Genomic DNA, 22,568 nt, shown 5'->3' with positions numbered 1-22,568 from the left:
ATTAAAAATTAATGCTGAAAAGCCATGAAGCCACACTGAGCCCACAATACAAAGATCTCCTTACTGCACAGCAGGGGAAATACTTCAGAAAAGGAGAGTTATGACCAAAAATAGATAAAAGGAAAAAGTCACTTCCAACAGCTGCCACAATTTCACCTATACACAGAACAGGAAATAGCCAATATCCCTGTGTGATAGCTGCTAGGCAAAATTTACTTATCAATGGTAATCCAGACTATGCATTCACACACATATGCATACTTACACATGCAAACACTCTCCCAAGAACTTCGTCTAGCCAGCTCTTAACAGTGCTGCTTTAAGTATCTGAAAGGACTGATTAACCCTGCTTAATACAATCTGTGTAATCTACTGTGAATCTTGCAGAACTCATAACTGTTAACATTAATTAACTCAGTAGAGCTTTACCCTTCTTGCCCCCACCAGCCTCACACCACAGAGCTCAATTTAAGTGTTCTTTCACTACAGTCCGAGCAAATGGTGAGCTTCTAACACAGAAAGCTCAGTTAAGTAATAATCCAGTTTTAAGAGAAGTTCTCCCCACATTTTATATCTTCTCTCCATCAGTACTGATCAGTATCACAGCACACACTCAATGCATACAACACCCTGAAAATACCCATGATAAGAGAAAAAATGTGAAGGATACTACTACATCCTAGAAAATCCTTTTATTCTACCTGTGAGAGAAACAGACAAAGTTGTGTCACTATGTTACTACTAACATTTAGGATAAACTAACTTCTAACACTACTATGCTCGTTTTTACACTTCTGTCCACTGAATTTTTATGTCAGCAAAATACAGTTTCCTTCTACACTGTCATGTTTTCCTGATAGAGAATGTCATCTACCATATGTTCAGACAAAACCCTCATTTACAGCCGTAAGAAAAAGCAACTTTCAAGACCTTGTATTTACTAAGGAAAACCTTTAAAAATGGTCACAAAAGACTCAAAGTCAGCAAGGGCCCCCAAACACAAGGAGATGCCTTGGCTATAGGTAGAAAAAGAAGAACTATGTGTAATACCAACCCCCTTCTTTATTACTAGTGCCATTTTTTCAACCATACAATTTAATTTTCTGTGTCCTTGAAGGGCACACAAAGGTGGCAGGTACATATGGTTCTCAGCAATTTCCAAGCCTGCCTCACACGTGGCCCATATCCCTTACCTCCATCAGCAGAGCTCAGGTTTATTATTTAAGCAACATAATGGAGGGAAACCTAATACTAAGTATCAAGTGACTTTGAGCTCCCTATCAACCAGATCACAAATCAACAGCAGCACAACCTTTAGGAGCTGGAAGCAGAGGGGAGGGTAAATCCCAAGAAAAATTGCAAGAGAAATTGAAGCCTCAGGCTGCAAAGAACAGCAGCACCTCCCATCTAGCACATTTGGGCATCGGTGCTCTGCAGAAATAAAGATTATTAGTATTTCAGAAGATACGGGTTAGACAAAAGTTTATATTATTTGCATCTACTGAGCACCAGATCTAAGCCTGGCAGCACTCAAAGCATGCTGAATCTCCTTGGTGATCTGGAAGAAGTCTGATCCCTAGAAGCAGCTTCCAATGAAATTTTAAGGGATGCTACAACCAGAAAAACGTAGCACAAGCAGTATTTTATCTACAAAGACAATGTTTACACCCTTCATCTCAGTAAAGTACAAAACCCTGGCAAGGAGTTTCACTATAAAATATGAAAAGGAGCCATGTGAGCTCCACTGCAAACTCTGGAACGACAGTGATGTTAAATGCTGGAGTAAGGACTATCTTTCTTTGGTTTAGTAGCAGCTTTTCATGTAACTTATTAAAATGGCTCTGCATCGTTGTTTAAACATACTTTGGTGGAGGCATCAAATTACTCTGACAAACCTGTTTGTCTCAGAGTACCATGAATTAGTTCAGTGATGAATGGCTGATCAGAAACTGGAGCCCTATGGGAACTGGCACAGTCACTTACAGAAGAATGTCACAGTAAAACAAATTGTGCTCTTCAAACCTGTAGTAACAGTCTGCATTTTGTAATAGCAATGCTGCATTTTGAAGCGGGCATCCAAACTAATGATCTTACTTCACAGTGCTCAGAAAACATACAACTCCCACAAGTGATAAAGGGAGAAATAGATGCTTACTACCCGGAAGAAGCAATCAGAGAAATCCAGCAGTTACAATACAGTACCTTAACACAGGTCCAGGTACTCTGGCACCTCAGTTGCAGTACCCAAATCCACCATTCCTCTAAATCTCAGCATAATGTAAAGTCTGTATTTCCACAACAATAATATACACAGTAAATACAGGGTGCTAAAAGCAGGCACAATTTCTTTTGATAGTGAAAACATGCAGAAGATCTGAAGTTGAACATTAACACACATTAGAAAGATCGGAATTTCCCCCAAACTAATTTGTATTTGCTGATGTTACTTTCTAAGCAGCAATACAAAACCAGGTACAACTGAAAATAAAGAGTATTTGCTGCATTTCAGACTAGTAGATACATGATTCCTTGTGAATTTTGACTGGAAGTCATTCTCACGAGGTAGAGGCAACAGGCCCTTTGAAACTGCCTCAGCACAATGCAGGCAGGAACTAAGCAAACTTCTTCAAACAGCTCTGCCAACACCATTCAGCTCCAAGCTGCAAAACTCCTGCTGTTAGGGCCTCCTGTGAGCAGACTGCTGATTACACCAGGTTGTATGGCAGGTTTTTGATATGTGCTCAGGCCAGAAGAATAAGAATGAAACCTGCTCACTAGTCATGTTAAATACAAGATTTTACACCAGACTGAAAGAAAAGGACACTCTGCCATCTATTCATTCTCTTGCCCTCCATTAAAGGGAAAATTCACTGCAGTACACTGTACACATGCCCTGTTCAGAGTGCACAACTCATGCAAGCATTACCGGACACACTGCTATCTCTAAAGATAGATGCCAACATCTTATCTCCAAACAAAGGAAATGTGCACAGTCAATAAAGCCAGAGTGCAGAAATGCAGGGCTGAGGCACAGTTAATGGGGTTCTTTAATCCCAGTTATGCTTGTAGGATTTTGGAGTAGACAAGGAAAACGAATTATAACAATTCCACAGGCATCTTTCATATGGTTTTTATGAGGCCAATCCAAAGGAGTCAAACTTTTACAAGTTTCTGTGAAATTTTGCCAGGGGACACCCATGGGTATCACCCCAGGCAAGGAAAGAGTGAATGCTACCATAGCAAGCAGCAGCCAGGCCATTGCACACCTCACTGCACACACACCCTCAGCATGTGGCTGCTGCCATGGGAAAGCCACGGGGAAACCCAACAGCGAGGCAAGTGGAGGACACAGGACCTGCAGAAAGCTCTCCCCTGTTCCCATAATACCTGTTTTTTATTTATGAAATTGAGCAAAGAGGCCTTTCCTGCCTAATCAAGTGCAACTCCCTTGCTGCCTTGTAGCACCACAGCTGTGAATCTCCTAATTGCATCTTTAGTATGCAAAAGGTAAGAAATGTTCATGAAAAGATGACAGGAAAGGCTTCACAGGTCAGTCATAAACATGGACACGAGAGTTTTTCCTCAGGGAATGGCCAGGACAGAAATCAGATGTTCAGAATATATTTCTGGCCATATGGTTCAAAGTGATGAATAATGTGCTTTGGAAAAGAAGGATGACAAAAATAATACAGTCTGCATAAAGCAAAATTAAACAAATAACAGGTGGTGACTAAAAGTGCATTTTTAATGAGCACCTCCTTATGAATGCACACAATGCAAAGTGGTTTCCAGTGCTTTGTAACACACCACTCCTCACTATGGATTAAAAATATCTCAATATCTTATAGTCATTATTCAAGTATTTTGTGTTCAATATACAGAGCTGGATGTGTAAGCTTTGACCTCTTTGGACCTCTCACAGAATTCATTTTTTGAGAGATTTGGCAGAATTTTTCAGAACTTTAAATTCTGAACTCTTAATACTCACAATTCTTTAATTACAACTAACTTATTTCACTAGGCAATTTTTTTATTAAATGTTGATGTGTGTTTTAACAAACTTTGATGTGTTTCCAGTGCATCTGCCTCATCAAGTATTCTGCTCTTCACATGTATAAAAGTGAGGAAGACAGCAGTCCAGTGCTTAATACAGAAGACAGTGTTTGAATTCCTGAGTCCAGACAGACATGAAACACAGATCCACAGCAGTTCTTCAAAGTGAATTACTGCATTCCCAAGCTCTTCCCAAACCAGTCTGCATAAAATCCAGTGGCCAGGAATGAGGCACCACTCCCTACCAGGAGCTACAGCTATACCATGGGGTATTAAAACATCATAAGAACCAGGGTTATCCAACTGAGAGAAACTAGAGAAATCATTACAGAGACCAGTCACCCAAAAAAGCAAGACTAGTTTAAATGGCCTATTTCTGCAAGGGAGGAAGTCTCAGAAAGAATGCCAGGCAGTTAATACAGTCAGGAAATGAGAGTTTGTGGTATTAGAGCTACAGTGTAATGAAGTATGTTCAGCTAAACCTGCAGCCTGCTTGGTCTCACCAGAAGAGCAATATTATCTCAAGGATTGGGGCAACAGTTTAAGTGGTTGCTGGAGCCTGAATCTTCTTGCATGAAGGAAGGTCAGTTTTACAGAACATGAAAATAATGTGTTCCTCCTCCAAGTGCAGCTGTCTTGTTAATCTCCAAGATGACATATCCTTCACGTATCAGTCACCACTTTAAAGCCCTGATTCATACAAGGAGACTTAGGAACACATGGCAGGTTACTATTTCAGCAGGTTGCTTATTTCTGCAATGCATAATACTCCTTGTAATTCTTAATTGCTTTACTCCTCAAGGGCATACAGCCTATGTCTTGGGAACTGGAACAGACTTGCTCTGAATAGCAAGAAATATTAATGACTTGTCATTAAAAAGGTGAGATGTAGTAGTTAAACTCTACCCTCTTCTAGCTGGTTCCTTGGAAGGACAAATAATTTTTTTAAATTATTATTTTTCCCTTTTAATAATTGTTTTGATGATATGCTAAAAAAGATAAACAAAGCTTGTCCCCACTCTGCAAACATTTTAGGCTGCTATGTATTTAATACTGTATTACATTACTCAGTAGGGTTGTTCTGTTAAGCATAAACTTTGATGGATTCTCAGTGCCAGGAAACCAGTTCACTTCATTCATACTTTTCTCTGATACAGCAGCAGTGTGTGCCAAATATGTGGAACCTCGAAAGGGCCTGTACTGCACAGAGAGAATGACAATTAAACAAACTGGGAGGCTTAAACTGACTAACAGTAGCAAAAAACTTCCCTCTCCCTCCACTAAGTGCAGTGTGCTGATCTCACTTAACATTAAGAGACAAATTTCTGCCTTTTAAGAACACGCAGCTTCCCTAAGGCCTTAAGATTTGCATCACAGCTTACAAAAATTTAAAAGTCCTTTAAAATCCTTTCCTATTTTAAGACTAGAAGAGGAATCCAGAACATCCTTCTAGGAGACTTCTTTGAACACCAAGCAAAAAAGCACTGCATTTCCATCATGACCCTTCTTGCTTCTTCACATACACAGGGAGTAATTAATTACATGCTTTACGCCAGCCAGCTAGATACCAACAGGACAGATTATTTCAGGGATAAATCAACTCTGAGGCTCATGGGTATATGTGGGAAAGAGATGCTTGTTGAAGCAGGTGCCCATGGCTGCAATTCTTAACCATCGTACTTGGAGGAGGAAACTCTAGTCAGTGGGAGTTTCCTTTTGCATTGCAAGATTGCAAAGCTGTGGTTATTGAGGCACGTGGGTGTCAGGACTCCAAGGGAACACAGGCAAACTGAGCTTCCTGTACCTCCCCAGGGGTCTCTGCTTCCAGCATGGTCCCTACTGCCCAAGGTCCTGTGCCCTACCCTACATGGGCCCATGAAAGGCTTTGTGCCCATCACAGTCACAAAAACCAGTCCTTAGAACCTAGCACTCATCTGACAGGCTTGTGCTGCAAGGCCTAGGAATTTGGGATGCTGTACATTTCCATTTATATGGACTTATGTGTTAAGGAAGTCAAAATCACCATCAGGGCCAGCAGATCTACACGGCAATATTGCAAAGATTTCTAAGTTGAAAATCCAGTAAATGGATTCTATCTCAGACTTTCCCCTTCTCCCAGGTAAACCTAGCAATATCTGGAGTGCAAATCTTCTGAAGTCTTTCCTCTGACCACTGTTCCACTTAATTTATTTCATCTTCTTAACTTCTCTCACCTGAGCCACACAGACGTACTTTAATACCACTTCTCTCATTTTGTGAAACTACTTCTTTTCTTACAAGTGGCCTGAAATCTTTCATTTGGGGCAAGTTAAACTTTCATCTGATGGCTAGAAGGTAGGAAAGGGGAGGAAGGACTATTAAAAAAAAACCAAAACCACAAATTAGTCCTACTTGAAATGGGAGTAAGACAATGAAAACAAAATTATTACAGTGCACAGAAGTAGTTTAAAAATCCATCCTATGTACTTATACGTAACTTTCATTGCTGTAGAACCAAACAGATGTTTGAAATAATAAATAACTAAACACGTCAATATATCTGAACTGACCACTATGAAATACTAAGCAGTACATTTTTGGAGTTTAATCTCTCTTTCTTTACACTCAAATACCCTTCACTTGAACTCTAGACTAAGTTGGCAGTATCATAAAATCTCTGTTTCTGGAGAGAAAGGAGTTCCAGGTGTGTATGTACATTTGTCCCTTTCACAATTTGTTGGTACTGGGTTAGGCAGGACCCATTCCTTACCATCTCAGCAAAGAAAAGACAATGGTCGTACACACCCAAACAAAAGAAACAGCGTGGCAGTAAAACACTCCCCCATCACAGGCACCAAAGAGGATAAACAGGGAGGCAACTGCAAGGTCACAGCATATACCAGCAGAGTGTATTTATTTTTTCTTAAGAAAAGAAAAAAAACAACCACCACCCCAAAAAATACACACAGAAATGCAATGAAACTTACAATGCGTGTGAGATTTTAGTTTTAATATGGCTTTGTTTAAGGATGAAAAACAAGGACTGACTATTTCCCAGCCTCTGCTGAAGCAGATATATCTTTCAGCACCTCCTTATCAGTTACACAAACTACTCAAACTGCAACACTGTGTATTAAAAAACAAAACAAACAAACACTTTACACAGAACAAACCCCCACACACACAGAAACAGAAAACCCCCACAACTATAATGACTTAAATCTAGTGCTGACCTGATAACCTCCTTTGGCACACTGGTCAGACAGCTGCTTTAAAATCCCAGATTCACTGATTCAAAATTATCACACATAGAGAAGCTTATTTAAACAAGTGTGCTGAAGGCCAATCTGCTTCTCAGCTCCTTTGCATAATAAATATAGTTGATGGAAGCAGCTGAAGTATTTTACTTGAGTTGCTCCTGAAGTTTAAGATGGGAATTATATGCTACCTATTACAGAAAAAACAGCTAATCAGGAACTTGTGTGTGTTTTAAGCACCATTCGGTGGCATTCCACCAACCAAAAATAAATCACTCTTCACCATTAACTTTCTTACTTACAAAACACTTAGGGGAATTAAGATGAATGCAGCCTGAAGGGAGAGACTTGCATGAGTATCAGTAGATCAAAGTGGCTCGTGGGTTTGGGTTCTTTTCGTTGTTGAAGTTGGGGGTTTTTAAATGTATTTGGTACTTGAGATGATTCCTTTACAGTTTCAAGAGTTATTGGTAATAACTCTGTATCTACTTGGTTATGAGTATATTTCTGCTTGTTTAAAAGCCTACTGAAAAGAAGCTTTAAATGAGCTGTCCTTAACAAATGGGTGACAGTACAAGCCTGACTGCAAAGTCTGTGTGCTAGAAGAGCACAGCAGTTTACTGGGTTATAAAAACAACTGCTTTTTACTCTCTCATGCCAGCTCAGCTTTGTGTCTCTCTTACAGGAGGTTGGCAGAGCACTCAAAGCCTCCAAAATTAGGTGTCCTGCTAAGCTCAAGACTGGGAAAGCAAGCCAGTGTATCATCTGCAGATATTCAAGCAGCTGCCATAAACACTGCAAAACTTCTAAGCACTAATAAAGTGTAGTACATACCTCGACACTGGAAAAAGCTGCAATATGCTAGCAATAGGTCAAGAACCAAACAAATAATGATCTGGCAGACCAGCTCTGGTCTCACAATACCCAAGGGTATCAAAGCAAAACTATTTGAAGACCCTGCTATGCAAGATACTCAGCACCTCTGGTCCCATCAAGTCAGTGTCACTTAAAATCAGCTCCTATGCCATACAAAGAAAGGACAATTGCAAATTAACTGAAATGCTTTAGGAAACAAAGGAACAAACTGCAGCTGCATTTAAGGGAAGACAAGTCCTTCAAGCAACAACAAATTATTTGAAATCTGAATCGCTCAATTGCACAGAATTTGGACCTAGCAATTTATAAAAAGACAATGGGATAAGTGAAAAAGGGGGATGAAAATCACCTCTCCAAGATTTTTGGCTCAGGCTACAAGGAAATGCATACTGGAAGAAATGTGGAGACGCTCAACCAAGTTTGAGAATTAGAGCACTCTGGTTTAGTTTCTTCTGCATGAGTGAAAGCTGGGAGCTAGATTAAGTGCCAGAGCACTGAAGTGTAAGCAAGGCTTCTAATAATGGCAGCTTTTGTGGTCCTCTACTACAAAATCATTCCTCCTGCATGTAAAACTGTAAGAGACATCCACATGCTGTTCAGATAGCATTTGCCACAAACTCTAAAAACAAAGAGAAAGCTTTCAATACTGACACACAGACTTTTGCATATTGAGGAAAACACAGAACACACCAGTGGGGCTTTTCCAGTTTGGTTGTTGGGGGGTTTTCTTTCACTTTTTAAATATCAACATTGAAGAAGTGACCTTGAGACACTTAATTACCTTAAAGGGGCAACTCCTTGTAGTTGAAATTGTTTTTCTGCTTGAAGTAACACAGTCATGAGAGACTCCAAGTAACTCAAACAGGTTACCAGTCAAATTAGAAGGGGTTTGCTTTTGGGGTTTAGGGATTTTTTGGTGACTGCAATTTTTTGTTGTTTTTGGGTTGGTTGGTTTTGCTTGAGCTTTTTATAATTTTTGATTTTTTTATACTTGGTTGGTTTAAGGGGTTTTTTAAGTGAAGTGGATTTTACTTTTAGAATAACTTTCTCGGGACTGATGCTGTTTCTTCAGAAACTTCACTCTGACAAATAAGCATTTTAACAGACTTGGTAGCTCTGCTTACAGCATCAAAATTCTAGAAGAAATTCACCTCCTTTCAGTTCCTACCAGTATATGCTCATGCCTCCCTTGGGACCCCAGTCATTCAGCTTTGCTGTAACACAGCTGCTCCAAAATGAACAGGCATTAAACTCAGAACCAAGCTCCCCTCCTATAACACACACTTCACACCTAACAGGGTCTTTCTGTGATACAATTTGATGCTCTACTCCCCTGCAAATACTTTTTCAGCGGATATATTACAGATAGAGCGCCACTAAAAAAAAAGGAAAAAACAAACCACCAAGGCACCCAAGAGCTGTAAGGGAACTTACCTTCTTTGGTTCTTACACATACACCAAACAACTAAGACATTTCTGAAGTCAGTTCTTTAATGTAAGGTAAGTAAAGGTGAGTTTTGTAGAGAAGGAGCATCACCTACTATAGTTTAAAAATCTAATAACCCACTAAATAAATATCTCCTTGTCCTGTGAAAATGATTAATGGAATCCATACAATACTTGTCCTTTGAGGCAAGACAAGCCTTTCCTACCAGCCCCCAAAGGAGCAGATGTCTATCACTGTTATCTTGATCACCAAACACACATAAATGAATGTCATTCTAAGTCTAAAAAACAAATTAAATAAACATCTAGAGACTTTTAATAATGCTAATTATGTAAGAGAACAGACAGTGGCAGCTCCACAGGGGCCATCTCTGTCTGCTGAGCAGATTTTTATTTAGGCACTTAACTGGCCATATGAGGACCCAGCAGAATTTAAACACTTTACTCTCCTTCAACTCCATCTCTTAATCATAATGAAAACAGAGAAGCACAAGCTCACACAGCTTATATTCGACAGCCCATCTAAACAGCTATTTCAAAAGTCATTCTGCTTACTCAAAGTACCATGTGCACACACTTTAATTTGCTGCTTATTTGCTCATTTTATAAAGCCTTCTCTTCAAAAACCATCATGTGTGCAAGTGGGAGATACATGCATGTGGAAGTGATAGCATTTCAATTTCTGTCCATTCATAAGCACGTGCCTTCCTTAATCAGTTTAGTCTAAAGTCCATACACCATATAATTAGGACATAAACCCTTTCCTGTGAGTTATCTTCAGCAAAGAAACTAACACACTAAAACTCCCTCCTGTCCACAGGTCCAGTGACCTGCTCAGCAGGGTAAATCTCATCACTCTTAACCAGGGTAGGTGTCTCCACAACCTTCATGCCCACTTCTTGGCCCAAGAGCATTCACACTTGCCAAAAGTACTGGAGGTCAACATAAACTCAAGCAGACCTTTACAACAAAACCACAAAAGTTTTCAGAAGCAATAAAACTCTGCATTATAACCAGGATCTCCCACACAATTGTGAAACCCTAAACTGCTTCAAAAGGACAGTGAAGCACTGCTTTAAAAGACACTTCAAATATCTCAGATGAAAATACGCTGCAGAAGAATTGCTTACAGGTCTAATCAGCCATTAAAAAGAGCAGTGTACAAAGAGGCAAAAGTTCATTACAGAGCTTTGTACCAAAAGCTGAACTAGGAGGCTGTTGAGTGGAAAACCAAGGGCAGCTGAGTTACTGGCACAAAGAGACACCTTCGCTTGCCCTGCACCACAGATCACTGCCTGGAACAAGCCTGGACACCAAACCTTAATTGTGTGTCAGAGCTGTGTGAAATCAAAACTGTGGACTGAACCCTGTGGGTCACAATACAGGATGTGACAATAACCTCAATGAAAATGACACTGGATTAAATAACACTTTAGCAGGCAGAACATGCCAATAAAATAAGAATATAAATCACTTTCCTTTACTACCTGCCATTAAAAAGCACAAGTTATTTGCTTTGGGAATTGGTATGCAATTAGGGGACTGTTTAGCAATTACACTTATACATTTGTGGAATTTATCTTCTCTCTTTAAAGACTTTTAATAAAAAGTATTAAATTACACGGAACTCATCACAGAAACACAGGCAATAAAACAATCTTTAGCTTTCATTTTTTATTATCTTTAGCAAAAAAATAACCTCAAAGCTATTTTCAGCTGTAAGTGGCATGCAGGCTGTTTTCTAACTTACCCAAATTGGTAGGCTCCACGAACTTAATTTGCTCCTTTGCAAAATTTCAGCTGACAAAAAATAGAACATTTGCCCAAAATTGAGACAGCAGGACTGAACATAGCTGTCTGAACTGCAACTTACATCTCAAACCTAATATCCAAAAATACATATGCAGTAGAGGACTGAATACTCTGTGGCTTTAGCATTGGTATAACAGGCAACAGTCAAGGAGATCAGGCCTTGGCTTTCATTATGGAAAGTCACAGACACTCTCACATAATGCTTTTTTAAGCCAGATAAAGGACACTGTGGATGTGTTCTGCAGTTCAGACATCCCAAGAATTACTCTCAATTAACATGTCAGAGGTTAAGCAAATGCTGCTGTGTGGGAACCAAACAGCTATTCCATACTGTAAATTTTACAGGTCACCTCCATCTGCCACTGTATTTCAGGACACTGCTCCTCTCTTTCCTTGGCTCAGTTTCTTCATATTTCTGCACAATATATTCACACCCCTCCAGCCTATTGAGCAAAACAAAGACAAGACTGCAGACATATGTCAGGCTACTCTGCCCTTTCCCATATTCCAGCTGCAGGAAAAAATAGTTTAAAAAGTCAACCCATTCTCTTCAATCTGTTTGAGGCCACTATTTCATTCTGCATTAAAATGCACACAGAGCCTCAAGGAAAAAAACATGGTCTCTAAAATCAGTCCTCTCTTAAACTTCCAGACAGAATCCAATCTATCAACCAAAATGCATCATAGATCACAGGCCTGTAATCTCAATCAGGTGTCCAACAGCATGCTACTGTCACTTGGAATGGTACTTCTCACCAGCCTGGGAACACTCAAAACTGACCTCTACAGAAACTTATTTCAACTCTGAAGCAGAAATGTTTGTTAGTTCTTCTGGTAACCATGAAGAAAATTTTTGCTAACAAAGCATCAGACAGTCTGGCTACTAGTGATGAATCACCCGTCTCTCTCTGCTATTGAAATACCTGATAACAGGACCTATACAAAAGGATCACGATTTTTGTGATTCTTGTGTTTGTTCCACTGCAGCAGAGTGATACCCATTTTCAGCTGAAGAACTGAATCAAAGACTAACATCACTGGTTCAGCATTTCCCCAGAATGACTGCACCAAGATCAGTCATTCCCTTGCCCTGCATCAAGCGCTGAATGTCTTCACAATTCACTGAGGACAATACCAGTCTAGGAGGATGCAACCTTCATGTTTTATGATCATGCTCTAGCAGAAGGGAAAAGCTTAACTCAAAATATTTTTGTCACTGCAGAACCAAGAAGCTTCATTAAGCTAAGTACTGCAAAAATACACATAGACAGTCCTGTGCCTGTAGCAAGTTTAAACTAACTAGAAGTCAAATGAAGAACAGAAGCAGAAATAAATACACAGCTAATAAGGTTCTACTCCAGGTCGTGCCAGTGGCAGAATCTCGAGTTCTGAAAGGCCCACTGCCTTTCTGAAACATAGACCATCCCTACAACAGTACCTTACAATAACTTACTTGTCACAGCAGTTTGTCTATTTATAGTAGGATTGTGAAAAACAGAGCATGGCTGCTCACTGTTGTTGCTTTGGGCAGCTTCAGGCCACGAGAAGACGCACACTACCTCTGGTAGGTGCAACATTACAACTGCCAACACAGAAAATTTTGGAGACTATAAATACAGCCCACTCCATTGTACAGAAAATGGAGAGAAGTGCACTTAGGAGTGCATGAGATCAGCAAAGCATTTGAATTAAAATGAGTTTCTCTTGAGCTTTAGATACCTTTTTCATGAGAAAGCTGACACTCTCAGTTAATAATTTTGGAATTTAAAGCTCAAGATGAAGAAAGGTTGTCCCTAAGCCAAAACTGTTCCCTAGGGAACAGGAATCAAAGGAAAGCAGTCACTCGGGCACAGCACAGCTTAACATATCAATAGACAAAGCCAGCAAAAGTAGTTCAGTTCTATCTAATTTCAGTAGGCCATGGGGGGCACAAACTTTCCCCCTAAGAACAGAAAAATGCCTTTTAACTTCAGGGCGTGTGCATTTCTAGCACATTGCTGTTTACTTTGCTAAGGACTAGATTACTAGCTCATTAGAAGTAGTCTGCCTAGTTAGGGAAAGATTCCAGCTCACACAAGAGGACTGCTACTTCCAGAACTTTATTTATAGCTTGAGTACAGTCACCAGTCCCTAAGCTGTGCCCAAATCTGGAGCTCCAAGTTTGAATGCCTCTTTGCAGTTCAGTCAAGAGCTCTAAACCTGACTCAGTGCTTCAACAACAGAAGTGGGACTTGTTTACTGACCTGGAAGCTACTGGTATTGCAAGACCTTTGGTGATCCACAGGGGAAAACAGCATTTGCCTCAGCCTAAAAACAAACTCATCTCTATTCCAGAGGTTAGAAATAGCCTCAGCAACTCATGGGCAGCTAACATCCTTTAACATACCTGATAAAAACTCTGCTGCTTGTACCTTGTACCTGTTTTATGCAAATGTAGAGCAGTGAAGTGAAAGGAGGACACAGGTCTGAAAAAATATGCCTTAGAAGGCAGGCATCCTTGACCCCCATGATCTCTGAGCCCAGCTAAGTGATTTAGGTGGGGACAATACGATTTGTGGTAATGGAGTCGTGAAAAAATTAGTGAATTATTTCCCCTTTACTCATCCCCCCTCACATTAATGAGAATGATAAGGGATTATATGAGTTTCTTACTGAAGTGCCACATACCACACAGTCACAACTCTTTTCAGAATTGTGTCTCAGTACAATTTATTTTATTTTTAATTAAGAGATATTTCCACACTTTGGAAACACAAGGTAATCTGATAGGTATTTAGTGGCCACAATTGCATGGAAGTTACAGGCAACAAAAATACAGCCATGACACACTTTTTGCCAACAGCATTTCTTGCCCACATACTCCAGATGTGACTATAATACCCATCCAGGCATAGCCAAGGGATGATTAAATTCTTTTCTTCTGTAAGCTTCAAGTTTTTCATGTAAATGCAAGTAATTTTTGCTTGAGAGTGCAGTATATATTGTTGGAGTGATGACTGACATTTTGTAGGTTAGGAAACTAGCTGTTTACAAACAGACTTCTTCATAAACACTTTAATTATATTTTCTATATTTATTTAACTGGTATAAAGTGATTTTTAGTTTCTCAGAAAACACCAAACCCAAGACTGACACATGAGTATAGGAAGCACAATAAAGCGGGTACAACCTTCTCCTGCCAGCCTGCCTTAGGCTTCTTCCAAAACTCTACAGGTATGAGCATATTATCCAGCACTGCAGGTATCAGGTATTTAAATCCAGCAGCAACTGCAGGATTTAAATACTGTCTACAACACAGCAAGGGGAGAGGCTAACAGCCTTCAGATTTTCTAGCATTCTTTCATCTTCTTTCAGTTTAAAACAGACAAGCAGTGGAATTCAGTCAGAGCGAGAAGAGTCACAAACTTCACACTATGAGCAAAGAAACTTCCTGCTGTGTTCAGCCTTTTCCAAGATATGGCACCAATTCCAGAATTTTATGACCAGCCATTTCTCCAGTGAACCAGCAGTGTAACCATTATTAATGTAATTAATGACATTATCTTGAATGCTCATAAAATCCAACAGCAGGATGAGGCACATGCTCTGTTTCAAAAGAGGGGCCCTCTCAGTCAATAAAACCTGCAAAGGTACAACTGTTGAGAGTGGGAAATGCAAGGATGCTGCAATGGCATCACTGGTGACAAGTAGTACACAGCCAACAAATAAAAATCACCAAAGCCAGCAGCAAGTGGTGTCCTCCTTTTAAGAGTCCTGACACTGCTTTTCTTAGTAGCCACCAGCAATAAAGTCTCCTGCAGTTGAAAGTTGCAAGACGGCAACTCCTCAAAAAATTGCGAATTAACAAATTAAGTTAGAAAATTTGTAAAATAGAGAGGTTATTCAAACAGAAAAAAAGGCCTCTTCATTGCACTTACCCTCCCAACTTATGCCTGGTGAAGCACATATAGGGGCTGATCTTTAAAGCTTAAATCAAACCCAAATTCTACCAATAACCTGGCCTGCTCATACTTATGAACAGCAGAAGTCCTCAGCTTATGAGATCAGAAAAGTGCCAACACTGTAATACTTGGAACTATGCTTCTGGATCAGACCTGCCCTTGTTTCTGAAGCAGCATTATCTGTATTCATGAGAATTTTGCTTTAATGAAGAGATCAGCTATACAGATATGAGAAATCTGATATTAGATACAGACAGACTAGACAAATACATGATCTGAAATGTCAACTACCTTCTGAATATCAGCATTAATTTTAGTAGGCACTTATGTCACCTTCCTCAGATACTCTTTACAGTACCATGAATTTATGTCACACTCTTGACTGCTCCTGTTCACTACAGAGAAGAGCAAGTATTCTCTCATACCTTTCTTTCAAAAAAATTGAGGAAAATGCCGCTTCATTCTAAGATGATCTGGTCTACCAAATTCAGCAATCATGCCAAAACTTGACTTTGATCCATGAAGCAAAAGAGGAATGTAAAATGTCAAGGCCAGTATCATGTTCTTAGGAGCTTTTGTTTCTCTGGAGCAAGCAGAAAATTTCGTTCCTATTGTTTGTCAGGAACTTCTTCCCTCACAGTCTGCAAACATGTTTTCAGTCAGTAAGACACTACCCTCACTTTAACTTAGACTAATGTATTTATACTACTTCATTAAGCAATGTCCATAACTTCAGTCTATTTTAAAAATCTCCAATATTCAGGAGGGAAGTAGCCTAACAATATTTAATTATTAAGAATATTTAATATCCTAAAGACCTATTTGGTTGCATGTTAAAAAAAAACAAACTAGTAAAACCTACTTAAATCATGTACTAAATGACAAGAAAACCTCCAAACATCTAACAGACACATGACCACAGATGTAACATAATACTCAGCATCAATCTCACACAGAGCTCAATTACAACATAGATGGCCTCAACTACCCCCAGACTATGGAGAGCTGAAGGCTGCACACACCACATGAAAGAGAATCTCAGATTAGCATCAAGACCTTGGATTTGCCCTGAAGATATGATTGTGTCAAGGAAAAATAAGTTTCTTATATAATGTTATTACCACAAAAAAGTTATTTTATTTTGAACATTGTTGTAATTACATTTTCAGGACCAAATGCAAAGACTGATGAGCTCTCATGACTGCTCTGTTTACATACAGTATATATAGTCCTCAGGCAGCAAGATTTCACAGTATTTAATTTCTGGACTACAATAAGAACATCACTGTTTCAGCTGCTACTGCAAGCCTCAGCTACTGTTTCCCACTAAAAATTCTGTGTCTTAACCTATTTTGGTTGCTGCTAGCTTTATTGGATTAGCTCAACAGCTAGGTCAACAAGCAACATAACACATGACTCTGAATCACTTTTCTTTTTTCCTGAGTCTGATCTTGCTCCAGGTACTTTTAAAAGAGGTTAGAGTACCAACTTCAAGAAAGAAGGAAAGGAGAGGAAGGAAAAAAAAAAAATAAAAGCTAGTGAATGGAAGTTTCAACACCTGAAGGACCAGACTCAGACAGTAAATTTTGTGGGGGCGGGGAGAAAGAAGGTTAATACTAGTCTCTTTTGCAGACTCCATATATATTTAAACTATTTACTAAGTTACAGAAAAAAACAGCAACAACAAGACGGAAGAAAAAAAACCAATCCACTAAATCCCAAACTCCAGCCTCTAGTTATGACCAAATGGAACTTCCCCTTAGAAATCACAGGTCTCAGGAATGACATCAGATTGCATCAGCACCTCCAGATCTTACAACAGACACAGATCAGTCATCTTCAGAAATGCATACCCTCCCCAACACCATCTCAAACCTGAGTTACTTTGTTTTCCCAGCAGGCTGCTGCAGCTTGCACTCATGAGTCACACAGCCCATCTGACTTTGTCATTTCTCACAAGTGCCCCTCTTTCAGGCTTCCCTAAGCAAGTCCAGGAGCAGAGTTGTGGCAGTCACATGGAAGAGCAGCAGGCAAGCTTTGGAAGAGAATGGCATGAAAAGGCACTACTCTACATCTCTTCTGTATTTTGAAGACAAAGCCAACACATAGTCTCTTCTATACATACAGAAAAGATGAAGTGTCCAGGGTAAACACTCTGCCATCAACTCCTACAGTTTATGTGGCTTGTTCATTATATGATTGAGACACACAGAGAAGACAACACCTAACAACCCTAAGTGGTTTCAGCCTGGTTTATATACTGCACAGCATTCAAATATGGCAAAAGATGTATAGAAGGAAACTGTCTCACATAAGAAGTCCAAATACACACAACAGTGTGCATACAGAAATGCTATTTAGAGGCAACTGAGTTTGTGCTATGGCTCTCCAGTAGCAGCCAACACGCTCTTACCTCTGCAAAAGTGCTCAGCTGTCAGCACCCTGGTTTTAGGGGAGCACTGTTACAGTAGAGGAACACTGACAGTTCCAGAATGACACCCAACAAGTGCAGTGTGAGACCCTGCAGTCATTCCTGCACTTCACTCTCTCAGGAGTTCTGAACAAACAACTGCTCAGATACCAAAGTCCAGAGTGTAAGACGTCCACCTTCAAGCTAAGCACAGATTTATTTCTCCTATCAATTTAAGGTTTATATTCTAATCTTAAGAACATTTATTCATCGAGATTTATTTTCAAGCAGCCCCTTTAAGAAAAGGTTTCTTGTTTTAAAAAAGTCTTATACCTTGAAATACTACTTCCATTTCAGCAAAACCCTCAACATACACAACCCTACCACAAAACAACTCTTTTAGGACATGCATTTCCAAATGCTATGCCAGTCTTTAAAAAATAAAAGGAAGGCAAGGAAGCAGCCTCTGGCCATGAGTAATAGATGGAGAAGATAATTGTATTGTCATTTTCAGAAGAAAAAGCATGGCTGAAAGTACTTTTACACAAACACAATTTCCTCTCCCATTTCCTGTAGCAAGCTTCTCCGAGCTCCCAGCCCCTGCACTATCTAAAATAGTACAGCAGTCACCACAGATTAATGAGCAGAGAGCAGAAACCTCACCTGATAGTAAGTCTTAATGTTCTGATCAAGATGGTGAGGTTTTGAACCCGAAGATAGGTATCATTATTTACATGCTTGTTGACACGCTGGTTGGTTGGTCGAGGATCTCTATTAAAAAAGGAAGAAAATAAAATATTACTAATTAAACTGGTGTTAAGACTTAACACCTCAACAACACATTTAAGTTTATGAATTAAATACACTGACAATTACACAGCGTACAAATGCATTAATCCTTATAAAATAAGCCAGTTACCTCTGCACCCATGTGCAAATTGGAAATATTTCCTGCATGTCACAAAATACCCTACCACAACCCACACAGTGCTTCAGGTCCTCTTCCCTTCTTAACCATATTTCCCTGAAAAACGAGATTATCTAGCTTGTGCAAGCTAGATGAAAGCAAGCCTCTGATAATAGGGGGTTTTCCTCATTCAAATAAAGGCAAGTCTAGGAAATACTATCATGCCTTTCTCAGCTTTAGAGTTTTATGACAATACTTAAGCAGTGATCACTGCAAAAACTGCAAATACCAGATGTATTACAAACTAAAGAGAAAATAAGAACACTGCACTTATTACCCCCATATCATATAACTAGATCTCTCACATACATGCTACATTTCTTGCTTGATTTTAAAAACGAATCAGAATTGTACCTGAAGCAATTTTATTTCTAAAATAAAAAAAGACACAGGAAAAATGCAGCAAATATTTTCATACAAATGTACACCTTCGGATCATCTCTGTACACTCTAAGATGTTGAAAAAAATGGAACCAAGAATCTTTATCTGCCAATAGCAGAGATCAAAGTTCTGTGTTTGCCCTCTAATAATGACTCTTATCAGCAGACTCCTACACAATCCAAACACCTGCCTCCTAGAGCTCTGCTCTGGCTGTTAATTAAGCCATTCACAGCTCTTCCAGGGCCAATTATTGAACTCGGGCGTTGACAAGGAAATAAAAGAGGAACTGATCCAATATTTATTTTTAAAATTTATCTGCCAACGTTTACATAAGTATGTCAAAGAGCTTTTTTTTTTTTTTTTTTTGCACAACTATTCCAGAGCGCCTCTTGAGCAGAAGCAGTAGTATGGGAATAAGTATGAAAAAATACAGATATTCCAGAGATGAAAGAAAACTGCCTTGACACCAGATAACATCAGACACATTATTTATGTACATGGATTTAAGCAGATATCCAATACAGCCATTAACCAGCAAGACATTTCCAGCAGCAAACGATTTTGCATACAGATTTATACTACAATAAATTAAGAAAGAACAAAAAGAGGCAATTGAAACAAGCTTTTGAAGTAAAATCTGTATTAAATATTCCATGTTACTGCTGCTCAGATGCATGAGTGCAGAAGCTTGCAATAGTTGCAATACACTTGTAATAGTTTGACAGGATGGGTCATCGGTGAGGGAGAAGCACAAATAACAATCAGGCTTGAGCAGCCAGCCTTGCCTTCAGTACTGTCTGAGCAGGCGCTGAACCTCAAAGGAAGCTGGACACAGCTTTTTTAGGCACGGCCATGACAACGAAGTGGGAAGCTAAAAGGGAAGAAACACTCAAAGAGAAGCTGGCCAAACAGAAGGGTCAGCCTACAGTTCTCATTTCCATGTGAAAGCTCACGCAGGCAGCACGCTGCAATGCCACTGGCCACTGTCTGGCAGTGCTCCCAGGTTTGTGGCCAGGAACTGACATCTTTGAGTGGCTAGAAGTCACTGCTCCATAATCCTTCCTAGAACAGCACAAAATGGGGCAAAAATCCTGAAAACACACTGACCAGCCACAGGAAAGCAGAAGCTATTTCTTCAATAGCTGCAGCAGTGAAACTGCAGATTTGGATGAAATTTTCAAAGGCACCTAAGACACAGAACAACTACTTCCTAGACAAGACCTGCTCATTTTTGCAGAGTGAAGATTGTGTTACAAGAACATAAGCACTAGCAGAACCAGGCCCTCAGGAGCAATTCCAGGGCTTTTATCCTATCATCTTCGTTAAGGGTAATTGATTGCTCCAAGAGCCCTTAATGCCACTGACCTCAGGGTCCTCTTAACCTGCAGCCAAGCTGCAGCACAGTGTAGCTCTGGCACTCCTGCCACTTCTCCATCACAAACAGGTTAAAAGCTTTCCTGAAAATAGAATGTAGCTCAAAAACATGTTTTCTGAACATGCTGTGTAACCAGCTTCACACAGCACCTCAGCTTCCTTCAGAGAGAAGCCTCTGCACGAGACGTGGAAGTCCAGCACAGCCTACACTTCAAACTGCCACAGAGCTTATTGCCTTCACAGGAAAATGGAACGATTCTTTCTCAATAAGCAAGACCCCATTTCTTCCTTCTGTGCTTAAAGACAATCCTACCCTAACGAAGACAGAGCTGTACAGACCAAACTCTGTACATTACAGCACCTGAATGGTGAAAATTGTTCACTGAGAATTTTGTAAAAAGAAAACGCTTTCTGGATCACATTGAAAATGAAAGAGAGGTTTGGTTTGTTGTGGTGTTTTGTTGGTTTTGTTTTGTTTTTTTGCAACACTAACCAGGTAACCCAAACAAATTAATATCTGGACATATCTGAAAAATCCCTGAGCACCGCCTCCTCAGATGCCTTTTCAGTCCTTTGATGTTTGGTCTTTCCCTTACACACAAATATAATGAAAACTACATTTCTTTTCTTTTTTTTTTTTTTTTTAACCACCTACTTCTCAAGATCAAAAAAGTTAGCTAAATAAGACTGAGGTGTCCTGGCTGAGATATGACTTAGGGAAGTACACCACAAACCAGTAAAGACCCATCCAAGCCAAATAAGCAAAAAGAAAGTCTCAAATCTCACTATATACCCAAACATTTTAAAGAAGTTGTCTGGTTTGTACATGCTCTTGAGTCTTCTAGGAAGAGAGGAAAAAAGGGGTCAGGAGACACAGATCAAGTAACAAGTTCAGCAGGCACAGGGCCTCCAACACAAGTGCATGATGATGCAATCCCTTAAATCACCAATTCATAAAAGTAACAAAAAACCCCACTCATTTAAATTTAAAAATTCAAAATGACAATCCCACTCTTACAATTTCTGAAAAGCCATTTTGATGAGCAAGCAGAAAGCCCTCAAGTAAGGCCCAAGGGTTATGAGATGCCAGAAAGAACTGACTGGCCCAGCATCCCACAGCACTTTGCTCTGCAGGCAAGGCACTAACCAAAAAAACACCACACTGGGGCTAGTCTAACTCTCCTACCATCCAACTTCTTCCTCTGTCAAGTAAGACAATGCCACTAAGGCTAGCAGATTCCTACATTGCCTAGAAAATGGTGGGAAAATGCACCTCTCTGTAACATTCTAAAATTTTAAATTAAGCAGATGCACATCTCTAACACACCTCCTGGTATCTGTGCCATTTGCTACAAACCACGAGGAGCGGGCACTCACAACGTGGCTGTTCCTGTCACATGGCCTCAATTAAAGACAACAGATCAACGGTACCACAAACCATGACAGCAACTGAAACGGGAAAACATATTACTGTGCATTGCTATAACAGGATTTTAACACAAACAGAATTATCAGCAGTATTCCTAACATATACCGCTGTTTGCTAAATGTTTTGACAGAAAAGCAGTCCATTTTCAATGAGAAGAGTTAGAAAAAGCCAACATGAAAACACTTATGTGCCTGCATAAACCTCCACATTATTTCTTATAGGAAGTTTCATTTGGGAAGTCAAATGGGGCAAATATTTGCTTATGCTGGTAGGTATTATGCCACAGCTGCAACTGTGGCACTGAAGGCAGTCATTGCAGTACCACCACGTGCTAATTTCATACCAGGAAGTGACACACAGCCATCTGAAAAAAGTTCTTTAAAGTATGTCTGCAGAGAATCTCATTAACCTGGTACACATAAATCCATCAGCAACACAAGCTTGAAACACAGCAGTTCCACTTTGAAGATTAACAAACATTTTTGTATGCAGAGCATTCAGCCAGTACTGCAAGTCTGCAAAAATCAACGTTGTCCTTCATGCATGATCAGGTTGGGATAGACATATGAGCAAGACACAGGCAAAGGAAACCATTCATTTCCAACAGAATTATTTCAAAAAATCATTTGTCATGTTTCAAAA

The 22,568-nt window shown here is 39.7% G+C and overlaps 1 protein-coding gene across 1 annotated transcript in view; it reads right to left on the bottom strand.

Annotated features, from left to right (window-relative positions):
• Positions 1–22,568, bottom strand: part of CCDC88C (coiled-coil domain containing 88C) — a 95,513-nt gene that overhangs the window by 69,359 nt on the left and 3,586 nt on the right. The window contains 2 exon segments of the mRNA XM_066321920.1: positions 18,438–18,460; positions 18,463–18,545. Of these exon segments, the coding sequence (XP_066178017.1) occupies positions 18,438–18,460; positions 18,463–18,545 (106 nt within the window).

The sequence above is a fragment of the Sylvia atricapilla genome, chromosome 6, assembly GCF_009819655.1.
Source record: "Sylvia atricapilla isolate bSylAtr1 chromosome 6, bSylAtr1.pri, whole genome shotgun sequence".
Lineage (NCBI taxonomy): Eukaryota > Metazoa > Chordata > Aves > Passeriformes > Sylviidae > Sylvia > Sylvia atricapilla.
Note: the sequence above shows the minus strand (reverse complement) of the source record. Positions and strands in the feature narration are given on the sequence as shown.